The sequence below is a fragment of the Osmerus eperlanus genome, chromosome 20 (assembly GCF_963692335.1).
Source record: "Osmerus eperlanus chromosome 20, fOsmEpe2.1, whole genome shotgun sequence".
NCBI lineage: Eukaryota > Metazoa > Chordata > Actinopteri > Osmeriformes > Osmeridae > Osmerus > Osmerus eperlanus.
In genome coordinates, this window is record NC_085037.1 from 12378963 (window position 1) to 12396500 (window position 17538).

The 17538-nt window shown below is 46.8% G+C and overlaps 3 protein-coding genes across 5 annotated transcripts; 2 read left to right on the plus strand and 1 right to left on the minus strand.

The window, feature by feature from the left end:
- The first annotated feature begins 68 nt into the window (after window positions 1-68).
- clk2a (CDC-like kinase 2a) lies at window positions 69-10288 on the plus strand. 3 transcript variants are annotated; one of them, XM_062445898.1, is made up of 13 exons: window positions 69-251; window positions 1105-1316; window positions 1771-2050; window positions 2982-3072; window positions 4001-4067; window positions 5505-5621; window positions 5942-6108; window positions 6606-6700; window positions 6881-7010; window positions 8106-8188; window positions 8475-8554; window positions 8746-8836; window positions 8989-10288. In XM_062445898.1, the coding sequence occupies exons 2-13, from the start codon at window positions 1105-1107 to the stop codon at window positions 9175-9177; spliced, it is 1602 nt and encodes a 533-aa protein (XP_062301882.1). In that variant the 5' UTR covers window positions 69-251; the 3' UTR covers window positions 9178-10288. The 3 variants fall into 3 exon arrangements, with proteins under 3 accessions (XP_062301882.1, XP_062301883.1, XP_062301884.1); XM_062445899.1 differs by having other exon boundaries at window positions 72-251; window positions 1801-2050; XM_062445900.1 differs by lacking the exons at window positions 69-251; window positions 1105-1316; window positions 2982-3072 and having other exon boundaries at window positions 1911-2050.
- A 1564-nt stretch (window positions 10289-11852) lies between these two features.
- On the plus strand, window positions 11853-13119 carry si:ch211-81a5.8 (uncharacterized protein LOC560648 homolog). The gene is made up of 3 exons (XM_062445903.1): window positions 11853-12184; window positions 12451-12535; window positions 12634-13119. Exons 1-3 carry the CDS (start codon window positions 11955-11957, stop codon window positions 12763-12765), a joined length of 447 nt encoding a protein of 148 aa, XP_062301887.1. The 5' UTR covers window positions 11853-11954; the 3' UTR covers window positions 12766-13119.
- A 284-nt stretch (window positions 13120-13403) lies between these two features.
- Window positions 13404-16946, minus strand: dnajc8 (DnaJ (Hsp40) homolog, subfamily C, member 8). Its single transcript, XM_062445901.1, has 9 exons — window positions 16840-16946; window positions 16344-16445; window positions 16098-16154; window positions 15937-16003; window positions 15754-15848; window positions 14813-14884; window positions 14200-14291; window positions 14000-14075; window positions 13404-13840 (listed from the first exon to the last, which is right to left on the minus strand). The coding sequence occupies exons 1-9, from the start codon at window positions 16909-16911 to the stop codon at window positions 13721-13723; spliced, it is 753 nt and encodes a 250-aa protein (XP_062301885.1). The 5' UTR covers window positions 16912-16946; the 3' UTR covers window positions 13404-13720.
- Window positions 16947-17538: the final 592 nt, after the last annotated feature.

Consider the following 17538-nt stretch of genomic DNA (forward strand, 5'->3'; position numbering starts at 1 on the left):
GACTGATGTGTCAGTAGAACGCAGTTGTGAAGACTGGTTGTTTACGTGCAGAGCGCACATTTTCTACGACGGGGGAGGAGTAACGGAGCAAGTCCACTCACTGCCAGACAGACACCCAACACAGCCAGGCAGCTAGCTGGCTAGCTAGGATTTTTTGTAAATTTGCTAGCTTGCCAGAACACGAAAACAAGAATCGAAGCGCCAACACGGATTTCTTGTGGGACAAACGCACAGGCCTCGCTGCTAGAACGGTACAGTAAAGTAGCATTTTTTCAGTGAATACAGAATATAGTATAATAGTAAGCTGTTGATCAAATGGTTGCTCGGTGGCTAGTACTGCGTTACCGTTATTGGAGTACCAAGCGTAGGAAACGATGGTTAGCCAGTATGGTTCGAGCTAGCTAAGTAACTAGGACGCCAAGATGGCGGTCAAAATTAGCTCTTGAAGTCGACACAGGTTGCTTGCTAGCGTTATAGCGGGTACTGTAGCCCTATTTAAAAGCTAGTGCTAATGTTTCGTGGCTGGGCATTATTTTATAGGTCATATTAATTATTTAATGTGACATTAATTTGTCTGCACATATCTAATCTAAATAAGCTTATTTAGACGGTCAATGTCGCTAGCTAGCTAGCTAGCTAGCAAACAAACAAATCGATGTATAGACAGACGAAAACGTCAGCAAGTAAGTTAACCACCCGAATACATTTATTTTAGAGATGTTTTTGGAAATACACTTTCGGTCCTTGTTACCATTACTACTGTCTAGTTAAGAAACGTATAACCTCATAGATGTCATGACGTTAGCAAGAAGTGGGAGGGTACCGTAAGGTATCACCAGAAAGTTGGCAATCCTGCTCTATGAGAACAATTTGACGAGTTGACAGTTGTTTTTTAAGCATACCTAAACTACCCCGCCACCCTTTTCTAACCAGGCTCGCTATTCTCATCTCCCGTTCTCCACAAAGCAGCTCTTCATACATTCTTTCGACATGCATTCAACACACCAACCCCACCCTCTAAGGGGCAGATGGACTCTTAACTTCAGCTCCATTCCAGCTAAATAAACTCCGGAATGATGAGAATGTTGCATCTCTTTGTAACAGATGCCTCACTCGAGACGGTTTCCGTCTTCGGAGCGAGCCAGCCGGAGCAGCTTCCAGGACCGGTATCGGGAGAGAGACAGAGACCGGGGTCGCAAGCAGCGTCTCCGGAGGTCGCCCTCTTTTTCATCGAGCAGTGACCGGGAGAGGGACCGAGACAGAGATCGCAGAGGACGGGGACACAGACAGGAAGTCAGCTATGCACGCTCGAGGAGGTAAGGCTGTAAACTTCCACAGTGATCTGCAGTGTTTTTATTTTATTTTGTTCTCCAGCTCATGAGTAGTGACTTTGAAAATAACAACATGGATGTTGGCACAGAAATTTAATCTTTAGTCTAGTGATGTATTTATTTAGCTGACAACTTTTTATTCAAAGCAATACACACAGAAGGGGGTAAAGCACTCCTGGGGGTACAGCACTCTATACAACCCACATGCACAGTTTTTAAATACCCATCCTCTCTTTCCCCCCCCCCTCTCCCTTTCTCCCCCCCCCTCCCTCTCTCTCTATTCCCCCCCTCCCTCTCTCTCTCCCCCCCTCTCTCTCTACCTCCCTCTTTCTCTCCCCCCCCTCTCTCTCTCTCTCTACCCCCCCCCTGTCTACCTCCCTCTCTCTCTCTCTCCCCCCTGTCTCTCTCTCTCTCCCCCCCTCTCGTTCAACTGTGACAGTCGTCTTCCCCTTCTCTCCCTGTTTTTCAGCTACGACAATCGTTCAGCAGAGCGCAGGCCTTTCGACCGGCGCTACTGCGAGGGCTACAGAAGACTGGAGCATGAGCGCGAGCACGGCACCGCCGGGGAAGGCTACTACGCCCGCGACTTCTCCCCGGCCATGTACGACTACAGGCGGGGCCGCGACCGAGAGTGGGAGGAGTCGCACCGCCAGAAAGGCAGCAGGCGTAAGCACAAACGAAGGCGACGTAGAACAAGGTCCTATAGCCCATCCTCTTCGGTGAGTACAGCCCCACCTCTGCTTGTCTTGTAGTCCTCTCCCCACCTCCCTCCCGCTCCTCTCTTTCTCTCTCTCTCTCTCTCTGATTCTCTCTCTCCTTCTCTTGTCTCTCTCTTTCTCTCTAACATTCTCTTGTCCCGCAGCTCCTGGTATCGGTAAGTAGCACAATCTTTTTAGTTTGTTTAGTTTTTTTTTGTCAGCAGGATTTCATTTTGTTTTAATTTTTTTATTTAGAAGACGCTGTCAAAATGCAGTTAAATCAACAGTCACCGTATTAATGTAGTGGTTAAGGATCATGTTGACTACTGTGACTGGAGGGGACATGGGGTGGGTAAAACATTGTCCCTCCCCACTTTTTTCCCCTCTGCATTATAGAAACTAAATTGAAAGAGGCTGGGATTTGTATATCTCTGCTGGTGATCTTGTCCTGTTGTCAGCCTGATCGCCTGACATACTATCACATAATCTTGTGTTTGCTGGGATAGTCCTACTCTGCTTTAACTAAATGGGGGAAAACGTGATAGTTTTTCAGTAAGTTGCTTTTCACTGTCTTTCATGACCTGGTTTTCCGTTCATGAGTGGATGTGTAGGTTGCTTGTGTGTTTGGGAGCAGCTCAGGCTGCAGTGTAGAGGGGGAGAGAAGCAGAGGAAAAAATGTTATCTTTGACTTGTTCCCTTGCACTATATCCCTATCGTTATATATTTCCTCACGTGGTGTCATACGAAACCGCCCAATGACCACCAAACCCACCTACTACTACTACAACAACCACTACATCAACTACACCACCCTCCTCCTCCTCTTCCTCTGCCGCCCACCTCCGTCGTCGCCGTGGCTACGGCTGCCCCCCCCGAACACCCCCCCCCTCTCCTCCTGTCCCCTGTCGGTCGTGTTGTGACCTGCTGCTGATGTCGTGGGGGCTGAAAACAGAGGAGCGTCAGCCGGACAAGAGCTCTGAGTGTGAGGGACGACGAGGAGGGTCACCTGATCTGCCGGACTGGGGACGTCCTGCAAGAGAGATGTACTCACTGCCACTACTCTATCGTAACCTTTCTCCATATGAGTATAAACACAAAAAAAACTAGAGAGCTTTCACTGACAGGGGGAGTGCCTGATGATGATGATGATGATGCTAGGGTTGTTGTTTGCTCTTGCTGAAAAAGCAGGGTGGATTGCACAAAAAAACAACAAAACAATTGTTGAAGTTTTGTATTTTTAACTTTGTATTTTGAATTTTTTGGACATTATTAGGCTACTGCTTTTGGTTTTGAGCGCGGGTATGTTCCATGTCAGAGGAATTTCGATTAGTTTTTATTCGTCTCTCGTGCGTCAGGTTTAACTTGCTTCCGAATCTAAATTTAAAAACAAATCATTGTAAATTTGTAGAAGGACTCTTCCAGGAATAGTAGTAGAAAAATTAGTAACGTTTAGAAGGATGTTGAAAAGTTGTTTCTTCGTTCTCTTTAAACGTAACACTCTACCAAGCCCTTAAGTTAGACCTTCTCCTGAAAGACAACACAGATGACGTTAACCAGTAGGCTTCACATTTCTCAGGATTTGTCTAGTGTATTCTCTGTAGGATTAGGTAGAAGGAGCCTCTCTTTCTATACACTAACTCCTGTTTATCAGCTCTTTAAAAAGGGATACACGTGCCTTTAGCATTTTGTTGGCTACAGGCAGTAAAGTAAAGGGGGGGGGGGGGGGGGGTCGAAGGGTACTCCCTCATAGGGTTGGTCACGTGCGAGGGTGCGTGGACCCTCGCACCAAATTATCCTAGGTTATGTGTCCTGAGTGGCGTAGTTACGCTCTACGTTTTGGGGCAGGGGCGTTGCTAGGGAAACGCCTGTCACTTTGTGTGTCTAAAGTGTCAGTTCTGGCCGCATCTCTAATTCCCTTTACCTCCTTTCTCCCCGCTTCCTCTCTCTCCCCCCTCTCTGTGTGTGTTGCAGACGAAATCCTCAACACGCTGGGGGAAGGAACGTTTGGCCGGGTGATGCAGTGTGTCGACCACCGCAGGTGTGTACGAGCGTACCGTGTAGGCTGAGGTCTTACCGCCGCGGCCAGGGTTCGAATCCGGCCTGGGTCTTTGTTGCACGTCTTCCTCTCTGTCTCTAGCTCTCTCTCGCTCTCTGCCTTTCCTGTCGCACTTTATTCAAAACTGTCTGATAAAGCATGAAAAATTGCCAGAAACCCCAAACGCCAGCTGTCTGCGCGCGTCACCCAGACCCTCTTTGGGAGTCTGGTTTCTCCCCGGTGTACGGTGACCGACGGAGCGAAGCGGTCATCCGCGTTGGTCCAGCTGTTCGGTTACGAAGACCTGGCTCGTTATTCTCAGGGTGTAGGGGGTCAGATGGCTGAGCGGTTAGGGAGTTGGGCTATTAATCAGAAGGTTGCCGGTTCGATTCCCTGGCCCTGCAAAATGACGTTGTGTCCTTGGGCAAGGCACTTCACCCTACTTGCCTCGGGGAGAATGTCCCTGTACTTACTGTAAGTCACTCTGGATAAGAGCGTCTGCTAAATGACTAAATGTAAATGTGTAAACAGGGTCTGGACCTGTGACACAGGTTGTAAACAGGGTCTGGACCTGTGACACAGGTTGGCCCTGGAACACAGCTGAGATGGACGGAGGCGTGATGGTAGATCAGCAGGCCTGCTCTCACACAGCTGCCAGGCCAGCTCTCCTGCTAGTCCTTCCTGAGCCTGTTGTTGTTACTCGATCACATGGAAGCGTTTGGTGCTGGGCGGATTACTCCCTGAATAACCGCCTGGGGAACGCCTGCCTGTCTCTCTCTTTTGTCTGTCTCTCTGCTTGTCTGTCTCTCTGCCTTGCTGTCTCTGTCTTTCTACTGGTCTGTCTCACTGTCTGTTTCTGCCTTTCTCTCTGCTTTTCTCTCTCTCCCTTTCTATTTGTCTGTCTGTCTCACTGTCTGTTTCTGTCTCTCCCTTTCTGTCTCTATGTGTCTGTCTGTCTCTCTATGTGTCTGTCTGTCTCTCTATGTGTCTGTCTGTCTCTCTCTCTGCCCTCTGCCCCCCCCATGCCCTGGCCACCCCAGATTAATAGTGGAGCCATTGCATTGTCACCGCAGCTGGAAGGCAAACCAAACTAGTTGAGTTTTGCACTGCTGTGGCCAGAGATTTTAGAAAATGATACCTCTTTAATAGAAAACACTGCACTATTTATATCCCCATCCCAGCTCTCACTGCCGTAACTTGATGCTTCTCAGGCATCAAATGATTAAGTCTTACTCAAGTCTTCCCCCACACTGATACATGTATCTTTAATTTTTTCTTCGTTATTTATTTGTACAAGACATTGTCCGGAAACAGAAATTTGCCACTGATCTGTTTCTTTTGACATGTGTTACGCAAGGAAATTCCTGTCTGTGGTGCATTATGGGAGTCACACACAGTGTTCTCTGGGTCTGTAACATGTCACACGTCTGTGTTCCTCAGGGGCGGGGCCAACGTCGCTCTGAAGATCATCAAGAACGTGGAGAAGTACAAGGAAGCGGCGCGTCTGGAGATCAACGTTCTGGAGAGGATCAACGAGAAGGACCCAGAGAACAAACAGTGAGTTTCAGCCTAGCGGTTAGAGCATCTGACAGCCGATCATCCTGCTTCACCCTCACCCTGCTTCATCCTGCTTCACCCTCATCCTGCTTCCCCCTCATCCTGCTTCATCCTGCTTCCCCCTCATCCTGCTTCATCCTGCTTCCCCCTCATCCTGCTTCATCCTGCTTCACCCTCATCCTGCTTCACCCTCATCCTGCTTCACCCTCATCCTGCTTCACCCTCATCCTGCTTCACCCTCATCCTGCTTCACCATGTGGAGAGACAGTCTGTCCAGTGGTTGATGGTGTTTTGCTCTCTCTCTCCTCCCTGTCCTCCAGCCTGTGTGTCCAGATGCACGACTGGTTCGACTACCACGGCCACATGTGCATCTCCTTCGAGCTGCTGGCCCTTAGCACCTTCGACTTCCTAAAGGAGAACAACTATCTGCCTTACTCCATCAGCCAGGTCCGCCACATGGCCTACCAGGTCTGCCTGGCCGTCAAATGTAAGTTCTCCCACGGAGGCCATTTTCTTATTTAAAGTACTTTAAAGTCCTTTTTTTATTTTCAAATCACTTACAAGAAAGTAACACCTTAAAAAGTGTTACTTTCATGTATTTGATTAAAAACAAATTTAACCGCTCTTATTTGACCTCCCAGCTTGTAACGATGAGCCTCTGAACTGGTTATACTGAAGTTGAGCACACTTGATGTGTTGGCTTGTTTTCAGTGACCCCAGCGTACATGAGCGTTCTCAGAGGACACACAGACCCTCGTTGATGTAGTCACTCCCGCCCTTTACGTTTGCCATGAAGTCACCATTGTTTGCTGTAGTACACAGCCTTCAGCCACATGGGGGCGCCACTGGCTCAACCACGGCTCATGGGACTGCTTATCTGACAGGAATCATTGATCTGGGAAAAGTATCTTTAAGAATGTGAGGAAGTGTTTATCGTTTTGTGTTCTAACCAGGCTTTTCTCTCCCACCCCCCCCCCCCAACAGTTCTCCATGACAACAAGCTGACCCACACAGACCTGAAACCAGAAAACATCCTGTTTGTTAACTCAGACTTCACCATGACCTACAATGTAGAAAAGGTAGGAGGGAGGGAGGGAGGAGGGACTCAAATGTCTCAAACTCGAGAAGCCATTTCCTCGACTTCTACAGGGCAGGGTTACACAAGGTCGCTTACTGACATCTAGCTGCCACAAACATAAACGCCTCTGCATTGCGAACACGACCCCCAGCAGGATAACGTCTGTGTTGCTCCCTGTCAGAAGCGAGACGAGCGCACGGTGAAGAGCACAGCCGTGAGGGTGGTGGACTTTGGCAGCGCCACGTTCGACCACGAGCACCACAGCACCATCGTGTCCACCCGGCACTACCGCGCCCCCGAGGTCATACTAGGTCAGTCACCTAACCCTGAACTCTGACCCACAAGGTCACACAAGGTCAGTCCCCTGACCCTGTGGTCATAGTAAAACGCCAGAACACTCCTTGTAGATCTCAGTAACAGGTTAGAACTCTTCCATTAGAACTCCTCTATTAGAACTCTCCCATTAGAACTCCTCTATTAGAACTCTTCCATTAGAACTCCTCTGTTAGAACTCTTCCATTAGAACTCCTCTATTAGAACTCTTCCATTAGAACTCCTCTATTAGAACTCTTCCATTAGAACTCCTCTATTAGAACTCTTCCATTAGAACTCCTCTATTAGAACTCTTCCATTAGAACTCCTCTATTAGAACTCTTCCATTAGAACTCCTCTATTAGAACTCTTCCATTAGAACTCCTCTATTAGAACTCTTCCATTAGAACTCCTCTATTAGAACTCTTCCATTAGAACTCCTCTATTAGAACTCTTCCATTAGAACTCCTCTATTAGAACTCTTCCATTAGAACTCCTCTATTAGAACTCTTCCATTAGAACTCCTCTATTAGAACTCTTCCATTAGAACTCCTCTATTAGAACTCTTCCATTAGAACTCTATTAGGATATTGGCACCCTTCCATCAGAACATGACACAACTTTGTTTTGGTACGTAGATTTATTTTCGTACCGTAGTTCCTGAGAGCCAGGTTGACATCTTCTCCGAAGTGCCACTGAGCCTCTTGGAAAACACACCTCCAGGAGACACCACATGACTGGATCCCTGCCACTGCTTCTTGGGGCACTTTTAAGCGTAGGCTTAATCCGGGTGTCTCCCTGTTAGTGCCAGGGGCTCCTAGGCTTGTTAAGGCTTCACAAACTGTCCTCTGTTGAGAAATGAACCCTAGCACGCAAACTGGTCTTGTCATCCAAACATTGACCTTAGAGTTAAACCAGCAAGCTCTACCAACCTAACACCTGCTGTGGTCCTGCAGAGCTGGGCTGTGTGTGTGACCTGTTGTGTGTGCTGTGGTCCTGCAGAGCTGGGCTGTGTGTGTGACCTGTTGTGTGTGCTGTGGTCCTGCAGAGCTGGGCTGTGTGTGTGACCTGTTGTGTGTGCTGTGGTCCTGCAGAGCTGGGCTGGAGTCAGCCCTGTGACGTATGGAGCATTGGTTGCATCCTGTTCGAGTACTACCTGGGCTTCACGCTGTTCCAGGTAGGGGACAAACTGGCCTGGCACTCCATCCTCAGAACGAGGAGCTCCGACGAGACAAACACACACTCCTGTCTACTTTCTCACACACACACACACTCTCTTTCTCACACACACTCTATAAAAAGGGATAAAAAGCCAATACTGATCCTTAGCTGAGAGGAAGTCTGTTACTGGATATTTCATCCAGATAACAGATCCAGATTCAGGAGCAGGTTTTGGACATGCTGTTGGTTGATATTTACCTGTGTAGAGAAGCTGCTTGTCTAACTGGACAACTCTGTCTCAGACGCATGACAACAGAGAGCATCTGGCCATGATGGAGAGAATCCTGGGCCCAGTGCCTTCCAGAATGATCCGCAAGACCAGGTCAGAACTGCACACATGCATGCGCGCACACTCTCACACACACACCCTCACACACACACACACACACTCTCACACACACACCCTCACACACACACACACACTCTCACACACACACCCTCACACACACACACACTCTCACACACACACCCTCACACACACACACTCTCACACATGGTCTGCCTGCCCTCCAGGAAACAGAAGTATTTCTACCGAGGCCGTCTGGACTGGGACGAGAGCTCGTCTGCAGGGAAGTACGTGAGGGAGAACTGCAAGCCTCTGCGGGTAAGAGGACCGGAGCAGAGCAGGAGGAGAGGAGGCAGCATGATAAAACACCATCTGTGGTCTCACTGCAGGAACTGACATCTGTCTCTTTCTCTCTGTGCTTTTGTTCTGCTTCTATCCCTCCCTCACCTCCCTCCCCTCCCCTCCCTCAGAGGTACCTGCTGTCTGAGGCAGAGGATCACCACCAGCTGTTTGACCTGATCGAGAGCATGCTGGAGTACGAGCCGTCTAAGCGCCTGGCGCTGGCTGACTCCCTGAAACACCCCTTCTTCGAGGCGGGGGTGGCAGGCGACCCAGCGGGAGGGAAGAGCTGGGAGGGGAACCGCGACATCAGCCGGTGACACAGGGCCTCCCCTGACCCCCCCCCCCCCCCCCCCTCCCCGACCCCTGACCTGTTGGAGGCTGAGCGCAGACTAGGTGTGTCAGGTGAGGCCTGTCGCTGTCTCAGGGTGTTCTCGTGATCTGGTCTTCGTAGCATGGACTTCCTCTCTCCCTCCTGCTCCCAGCACACCCAGACTGCTTCCCCAGCCAGACACCCAGAGAGAGACAGACCCTCAGCTAGACTGCAGATGACAACTGTGGGAAGGAATCAAGGAGTTCAGTTCTCACCTCCCTTCCCTCTCTGTCGGGGTACAGTGACCAAGAAAGGATCGTTTTACCCCCCAGCTAAAGCAGACCCCCCCCCCCCCCTTCGCCTTCCCTCTGCATGTGCTGGAGAGGAGGGACTTTTCTGAACGTATGGAGCTGCGCTGCGTTTGGGAGGCAGAACCGCAGCCTGTGAGCGACGGCGAACCCCTTGGGTTTGAAGCGAGGCTTGAGACACAGCCAAGAGCAGAATTGTGTTTGCTCGTTCTGTGAAAGACAACATGGAATGTTTGGCTCTCGTTTGAGCTGGTGAGATGACAAGTCTAGGCAGTGATGAACACTCCACCCATATGGGCCTGTGTAGCCTCTATTATAGATAAATAGTTATTTCTGTTACGTTATGCAGCGCTTTGTGTGGGGGGCTGGATTAATACGCCGGCATTATAATGTATTGTTCACTTTTTTTTTTCCCCCAACTGTTTTATTTTAATTTTTTTGGCTGTCCTTTCTCTTATCTTCTTGGGAAGTCCTGACTCATAAACAAACACACACACACATACACAAACTGCCTTTTTCCATGTGTGAAGGATTCAGGCCTGTGGTCTATGAGATTAAGCACACATCCAGGACAGGCTCCAGACAAGACATAGCATGTGTTTACAGTATTTATTATGGAAGCAACAGTGCCCCCGCCCCCCTCCTCCATTGTACATAAGTTTGTTTTGTATGAATTTAAATGTATAAACCTGTATATATGTACGATTGTGTAGAAATAAAGATTAGTCCTCCCTGCCGAGGCTTATAGCCTGATCCGTGTCAGCTTTAGCCTCTGGCAGAGTCAAAGGGAGGCGGTTTGTCTTTAAATAACCTGACTGACTGAATCCTTAATTTTCGGAGAGCAGGAAGTGATTGTCCTCCGTTGTGTTTGGTGGCGTCGGTGTTTGTCTGAACACGCCACACGAAGGGATGGAAAGATGTCTTCTTTTTTTAAGGGATGAAATGATAGAGAATATATTTGTTATCAAAGTGATTGGTGGATTGAGAGAGAGAGAACAATAATGTAGTATGGAAATAATCTTATTGAAAAGAGTGACAAAAGGGGGGAAGTGGACAGTTAGAGTTCCAGAATAACGAACATGAATAGATTAGAAAGATAATACTTTACATGATTTGGGTCGCTTCCAGTTTGAACTTCTGACAAACTGTAATGTCTACCTAACATGCAGGAATCATCTTAAACAGGGTTCCCGCAGGGTCCTAAAAAGTCTAAAAGTCTTAACTTAAAACGGCCAGACGGACGTTATTTCTGCAACACGGATCAATATTAAAACAGAAATGTACAGTTTATCGTCTATTAGGGGGTGGGAAGCTTTTGGTCAGGTTTCGATCCGATTATTGGGGTGGTCAGGATTCAATAAAAATCGATTCTCGATTTTTAATGAAATTGCAATTCAAGATATGCTTACAAAAAAAGACTGAATCGCGATTCATATGTGAATCGATTTTTTCCCCCCACCACTAGTACTTAGTGCTGAATGAATTTAAATTAGGTTACTAATGTGATTGCTGTAAATTAAATTAATGCTTTTTCAATGACTGAATTCATTGAAATAAAAAGTTTTTTTGAATTTCTTTGATTTGAATATTTTTTGGGTAATGCGTCGTGTAGGTTTTACATTTCAATCTTTATGGTCTTGAAATGTCTTTAAAAGGTCTTAAATTTGACTTACCGAAACCTGCAGGAACCCTAAAATACTTGTGGAGACAGAAATGGAAGGTTCACATCGGTATATCAATTCAGGTAGACTACACATCAGTTCTATCGTGTTTACCGTTCTCAACACCGGGCCTGTGATTGGTCCACCCATCTTGGCATTCGTCATCAATCCTCCGTGCTCTTTCCCTGTGAAAAGGAAATCCCTTCTTTGCCGTTTTACTACAGATTGTCTCTGCCATCTGCTACTGGTGCCTGCTCTTTTTCAAACCATGAGGCCAAGTCACCCCGTCATCTGTTCATTGACAAAAATACCCTGATGTTTGATCCTACAGCTGCCGGTTAATTTACCAATCCAGTAGTAACCGCAAAATAGAGTATACACATTGACTTAACCCATAATTAAATAACGTTCCGGTGAAAGATTAGTGTTTTGACATGACTTTTCTCGAGAATGTAAAACAAAAACTTAAATTACCTTCCTATAACTACAAACCTTCCTTTAACCCACAACTGAACTGAATTCACCCCTTGAAAAACATTTCTCGTCGAACTGTCGTACTGTATAAACATAATGTCCCCTGTCAAGAGTGCCCCCTCCCCAGATCCGTATCCCTCCTCGCCGGAAGATTATGAGATTACCTGAAGACGTAAGAGTAGCTAATCTACTAGACAAGCAGGTGGAGTTATCTCTAATCTCCCTTAAGAGCAGCTGGGCACAGAGTCTAATCCAATCCTGAAAAGTGTACCTGAGGAAGGAACCTGAGGAGTGTAGGCCCTACCTGAGGAGCGGCGTTGCTGAGACTCCGTTGTGAAGAGATGGATGCAGCTATGAAGAAGTCTCTGGCAGCCCCCATCAAGCAGCTGACCAACTACGTGTACGGGACGAAGAACGGCAGGCGTGGTAGCGTCAAGAACACCCCAGCTGTCCGCAGGAAGAGCATCGCCCGCAGAAAGAGCATCGTTCGTAGGAAGAGCGCCCCGTGCACCAGCCAGAAAGTTCCGGACTCCTGGCTCCGGGTCTACCAAGCGGACCTTCAGAGAGAACGGTACGGCGATGGGAATAAGGGACGGCGGGGGAGAATAAGCCTGAAAACGCTGTGATGTGTGGAAGTGTCTCTCTTGGGTAGGCCTAGGCTACTTTGTGTAGAAGGGGGGTTGCAAGGAATGACTTGCGTAGTAGATAATCTTTGGTAGTCCTCGCTAATGTATGTAGGATTACGGGTAACATTGTGAAGCGGTAAACTGCATTTTAGCTTGTTTTGTCGAGCACGTGTCTAATTTTCCTTGTGTGTGCGTGTGCCCTGTGGATCAGGAAACTGAGAGAGGCCAAGTTTGCCAAGAAGAATGCTGAGAGAACTGTGAGGGCACACTTCAGGAGCCAGCACTGTCTTCGTAGGGTACGTGTGTGTGTGTGTGTGTGTTGACATGTGTTTGTGCAGTCAGAACCGACTTCCAAGGTGACGGCTCATCCCATTATCGTCTTGTCTCTTTGCAGAGTTCTAACACCAGGAAGCCACCCAAGAAGAACACAAACAGTTTATTCGGAGCGTTCCAGGGCCTCAGTCTAGATGGGCTGACGGGCAACACCAACACGACTCCAACCGCAGAACAGTGCAAGGTCATGTGAGGAGGAACGCGTCTAAAGCCTCTGCCACAGTGGCTACCGGGAGGTCACAAAGCAACATAGCATGCAGGACATTGAGCATCCCCTCTGATGGTGTGGGAGCTGGGGGCACCTGGACAGATTGAGAGCAATAGTTTGATTGCAGAAGTGTACTTGCATTTACGTTGCTAGATCCTGTGTCTCTTGTTTCCTTGTTGATGTTTCTTAACATATTTAAACATTTTGAGGTTCATATAATATATATTAATAGTATAGTTATAACTATTCCTTTGTACTGTGAATTTCTAACTTTGTTACATTGTATTATTTGCACAATTTGCCTCTGCCTAAAGAATGATTAAATTATTGTTAAAATTGGTTAGTATTTTTAACAGACCTATACAGTACAGTTTACACACTTGCATATTACCGTTTGAGAATATTTTCAGTTTATTGACAATACTGTAGATTAGTTTCCCATTATAAACCACAAGACTCTATCCAGGACTTTAACAGTCTTCTACTGCGAAGGATTTGAAAACTAACAGAGCAACAGAAAATAATTACTCTTCTTGCCTTGTGGAGAAACCCAAAGTGGGTGACTCATGATTTCTATATATTTTAAAAGAAATTCAGACAACCAAATGGCAGTTAACTTGAGAGACGGCGTCAAAATCGGCTTGTTACAAACAAGCGTTTATTTAATGGTATAATAAAAAAAATAAAAGATTACATCACAAGATTCATGACAAACTTAAGGTTGATACAGAGATGGAAGATTACCTTTCATTCTTTATTGAGCTCATTCAGATGCTCTCAGAGGTCGAAGATCACAAATATGTACATTAAAAAGAATGGGGGGACGCAGGCCTACACTTTACAGGTGGGGTGTCTGACAAGGAAGGGGAGGAGCCATCGAAGGACCACATCAGACCAATCACTCTCTCTGTTCCATCCCTCCCCCACCACATCAGACCAATCACTCTCTCTGTTCCATCTTAACCTTCGGCGGCTTGAGGAACGATCTATTCTTCTTCTCTTTTTTCTTGCCCTTGGCCTGGAAGGTTCTCCAACTGTCTACTCGACCGTCCCTCGTTTCCTGAGGGAAATAAAGAGGATTTTTTTTTACCTCCCTACAGCATCCGGTACAAAACCTCAGGTATTGTCTCCCAAAAACAGCACTTTTCTTCAACGATACAAATCAAACATGATGACAATAATTCCATCATAGAAAAAATTATAAAAAATTAAAACATACCTCAAAGTTTTTCTGCCACTCCCTATCCCGTTTGGCTTTCTCGTGTGTTTCGATCTCTTCCTCTCTCGCTCTTTTCCTGTGGAGAAAAAAAAAAGAAATTGTGGTTGCTGCTTCAACACCAAACAGTCTGTATTGGCTCTCTGTTGACATGACAACCACAGAGGCTTGGGGACACAGGTGACTGACTGACAGCCTCCTACCTTTCATGCATATCCTTGGCTTCCCTCTCCTTCCTCTTAATCTCTAGTTCTGCAAACAGCTTCATGGTTTGCTTGTACACCGCCTGCCTGAACTGAGGGCCAAAACAAAACAAGGCATGAGTTTTCTCCATCTGTAACTGACAAAAAAACGTATAATTGTATTCTTATCTTTATTTTGATAGAGACAGTCAGAGAGAGAACAAAGCGGAGAGAGAGGGGAGCACATGCAGGAAATGTTCCCCGGGCAAGAATTGAACCCGGGCCCCTGCGATAAGGCCTTAGCCTATGTGGTACGCGCTCTTGTGAGCCGCCGACATGAGATTTATCTGACCAGGTGAAGCTGCGTAACTTAAACATTTTCTTATAAACACAGAGATGCATTTACATTACAGTCATTTAGCAGACGCTCTTATCCAGAGCGACTTACAGTAAGTACAGGGACATTCCCCCCGAGGCAAGTAGGGTGAAGTGCCTTGCCCAAGGACACAACGTCATTTTTGGGGGGTGAATTACAGGGAATCTAACCGGCAACCTTCTGATTACTAGCCCGATTCCCTAACCGCTCAGCCACCTGACTCCCACCTGAGATGCAGAGTCTGAATGTGAAACTGACCATTTCCGGGTCGTCTTCCTCAACAAACTGGGGTTTCCCATCTTTCTTCAGCTGTTTCTTCTTCTCCTTCATCTGTCGAAAGCAAAAAGACAAAAAACAGGTGAAAAACTAAGTCAAGTGAAGTGTGACATGAAAGGCAGGGAGAGAGGAAGACATGCAGCCAATCAGGTGAACCCTAACCTCCAGATACAGGTGTGCATGGAGCCAATCAGGTGAACCCTAACCTCCACAGATACAGGTGTGCATGGAGCCAATCAGGTGAACCCTAACCTCCAGATACAGGTGTGCATGGAGCCAATCAGGTGAACCCTAACCTCCACAGATACAGGTGTGCATGGAGCCAATCAGGTGAACCCTAACCTCCAGATACAGGTGTGCATGGAGCCAATCAGGTGAACCCTAACCTCCACAGATACAGGTGTGCATGGAGCCAATCAGGTGAACCCTAACCTCCAGATACAGGTGTGCATGGAGCCAATCAGGTGAACCCTAACCTCCACAGATACAGGTGTGCATGGAGCCAATCAGGTGAACCCTAACCTCCAGATACAGGTGTGCATGGAGCCAATCAGGTGAACCCTAACCTCCAGATACAGGTGTGCATGGAGCCAATCAGGTGAACCCTAACCTCCACAGATACAGGTGTAACAGGTGTCTTGGCATCATTTGTCAGTATTGCTCCTTCCCTGAACTGCCCACACACTTTGAACTAGGGTCCTCCATCTCACGCACACAAACACCTTTTTACGAACACCGGCCAGACAACACCAATCCTAAAGCTGGCAGTTCAATGGCGCAGACAGGCAGTGTTAATACTGAAGAGGAAGTTTGACTTATTCAACTGGGGGAAATTGGCAAGTGAGCTCTGAGGATGACTGTCGTGGGTGGGACATACGTACATCTGAGGATTGTGGATTAAAGGTAAAAGAAGGATCACTCACATTGTGTTCAACATACTCTTTTCCTGCGTGGATCACATCGACCGCTCTCTTCTTCTGCTCTCCGTCCAGAAGAAGCTTGTAGGCTTTGTCCACGGCTAAAGACACCGTGACGTTAATTCTTGACTAGTATTACAGCCGCCATTGTACTGGGTAATGTAGAACAAGTTAGCATTTCATTTGTACCTTCGAAGGCTTGCTGTGCTCTCTCTGGATCATCTTGGTTTTTATCTGGATGGACTAAGATGGACAGCTGGGGGAAAGAGGAAGATAATTGTATCCTTGACGAAGAAAAAAAAAATGTTGAAGAGACACCTCGGTTCTGAACTGGTATGCCATGTTCGTACCTGTCGAAACCTCTTCTTCATTTCATCCTCAGTGACCTCGGGATCAATCTGCAACACCTTCAATCCAACAGACGTCTCATTAACATGCCGACAGGCTAGTTCAGGGCACGCTGATCAAACAAGGTCAAAACACTGATTCGAACGAAACAATGCCAATTGGATTGGTCCAGACGGTTCTCTCGATCACCTCAATTAGAGAACGTGTAAGTGACGTTAACCGGGTTAGCGGAGAGTAGCCGAGCCTACCTCAAAAGGGTTCAGATTGAAGTAAGATGATCCCGGTCGGAGCAGTCGGTCAATTTGCTGCTTTGAGGTCAACACAGAGTCCCTCTTCTCAATCTGCTTTACCTGTGTGACAATAACAATACCAAACAGTCGAGTGAGAGCGCTATCATGCGGCTAGGAAGCTAGGTGGTGGTAGACTTGAATGGCAGGTGGTAGTGGCATAACTATGCCCCACTGGAACATGATCGGTAAATGGCTAAACGTTGGCTTTGACAGCAGCATGGAGAGCATTGATGAGAAAGTAGATAAAAAAAATCAAGCATATCTAGCTAATATAAGATGATAGATTTGAGCTCGCTAGACAACTAGCTAACGTTAGCTAGCAGTATTGATGGTCTCATGTTAGCTGGGTCCCCAACAAGACGTATTCGAGAGGGTAATAGACCGAGACTGATCAATCTTTTGCAGAAGGTAAATGATGACACCTTTATAAGTATTTCTGTTGAATTTGACAAACCTCCGAGTAGAAGTTTTGAAATAAATCATCCGAACCGCCCTGGGAAGAAGGCTCTCCTCCTGCAGCCGCCATCTTGGCTCGGGCTTCTATATGACGTCAAATATTTTTGACCACGTGAACGCCAATGCAACGTTTTAAACTTTGTCTTTCTAATCTTTGATTGAGAATTAAAAGTCAAAAGAAAAGATGTTGAAAAAAAGATTATCAATAAATGTAAATTAAGGCACGTAGGTATATTATGACTTAGAAGCCGTAGTATAATCAATATGTATGCATGTAGGCACGAAATGTAACATCCTTGTATTTGTATCAAATCAATAAATCGAAATCACAATTGACAATTTTCATTATTATAAAAGCTCATAGAATCATCACGGCTGGTGTCGAATGTTTTGGTCGGAGAAAGTCAGAGAATTGCTTCGCATCCCGGGCAACACTTTTCACTCAAGTTAAAGTAAAGAAGTATATGGGCTCTGACATATTTAAAAAGGAGCCGTTACTACTACCTGTAAATTTACTGTCACCTGGTAACTGGACCTCACATCATATTAATACATTGATACAAAAAGACACTATAGGCATTCCCAAGAACATCTCCTATATGGCCATGGGTGATCAGGAATGTCTCTAATCTCAGTCATGTCGACATCGCTAAATCCCTCTCCAACAGTGTAACAAGTGTTATAACAACCTAATAAC

What these genes read in the sequence shown, in the direction of transcription:
- dnajc8 (XM_062445901.1), bottom strand. Translation starts at nt 16,911, where the DNA reads ATGGCGGCTGCAGGAGGAGAGCCTTCTTCCCAGGGCGGTTCGGATGAT. An exon ending in AGCACAGCAAGCCTTCGAAG is followed by an intron (nt 15,849 to 15,936) that starts GTACAAATGAAA and finishes CGGTGTCTTTAG; the next exon opens with CCGTGGACAAAGCCTACAAG. An exon ending in AGGAAGACGACCCGGAAATG is followed by an intron (nt 14,292 to 14,812) that starts GTCAGTTTCACA and finishes TTTGGCCCTCAG; the next exon opens with TTCAGGCAGGCGGTGTACAA.
- clk2a (XM_062445898.1), top strand. Translation starts at nt 1,105, where the DNA reads ATGCCTCACTCGAGACGGTTTCCGTCTTCGGAGCGAGCCAGCCGGAGC. An exon ending in CCTATAGCCCATCCTCTTCG is followed by an intron (nt 2,051 to 2,981) that starts GTGAGTACAGCC and finishes GGCTGAAAACAG; the next exon opens with AGGAGCGTCAGCCGGACAAG. An exon ending in AGAACTGCAAGCCTCTGCGG is followed by an intron (nt 8,837 to 8,988) that starts GTAAGAGGACCG and finishes CCCCTCCCTCAG; the next exon opens with AGGTACCTGCTGTCTGAGGC.
- si:ch211-81a5.8 (XM_062445903.1), top strand. Translation starts at nt 11,955, where the DNA reads ATGGATGCAGCTATGAAGAAGTCTCTGGCAGCCCCCATCAAGCAGCTG. An exon ending in GCGGACCTTCAGAGAGAACG is followed by an intron (nt 12,185 to 12,450) that starts GTACGGCGATGG and finishes CCTGTGGATCAG; the next exon opens with GAAACTGAGAGAGGCCAAGT. An exon ending in GCCAGCACTGTCTTCGTAGG is followed by an intron (nt 12,536 to 12,633) that starts GTACGTGTGTGT and finishes GTCTCTTTGCAG; the next exon opens with AGTTCTAACACCAGGAAGCC.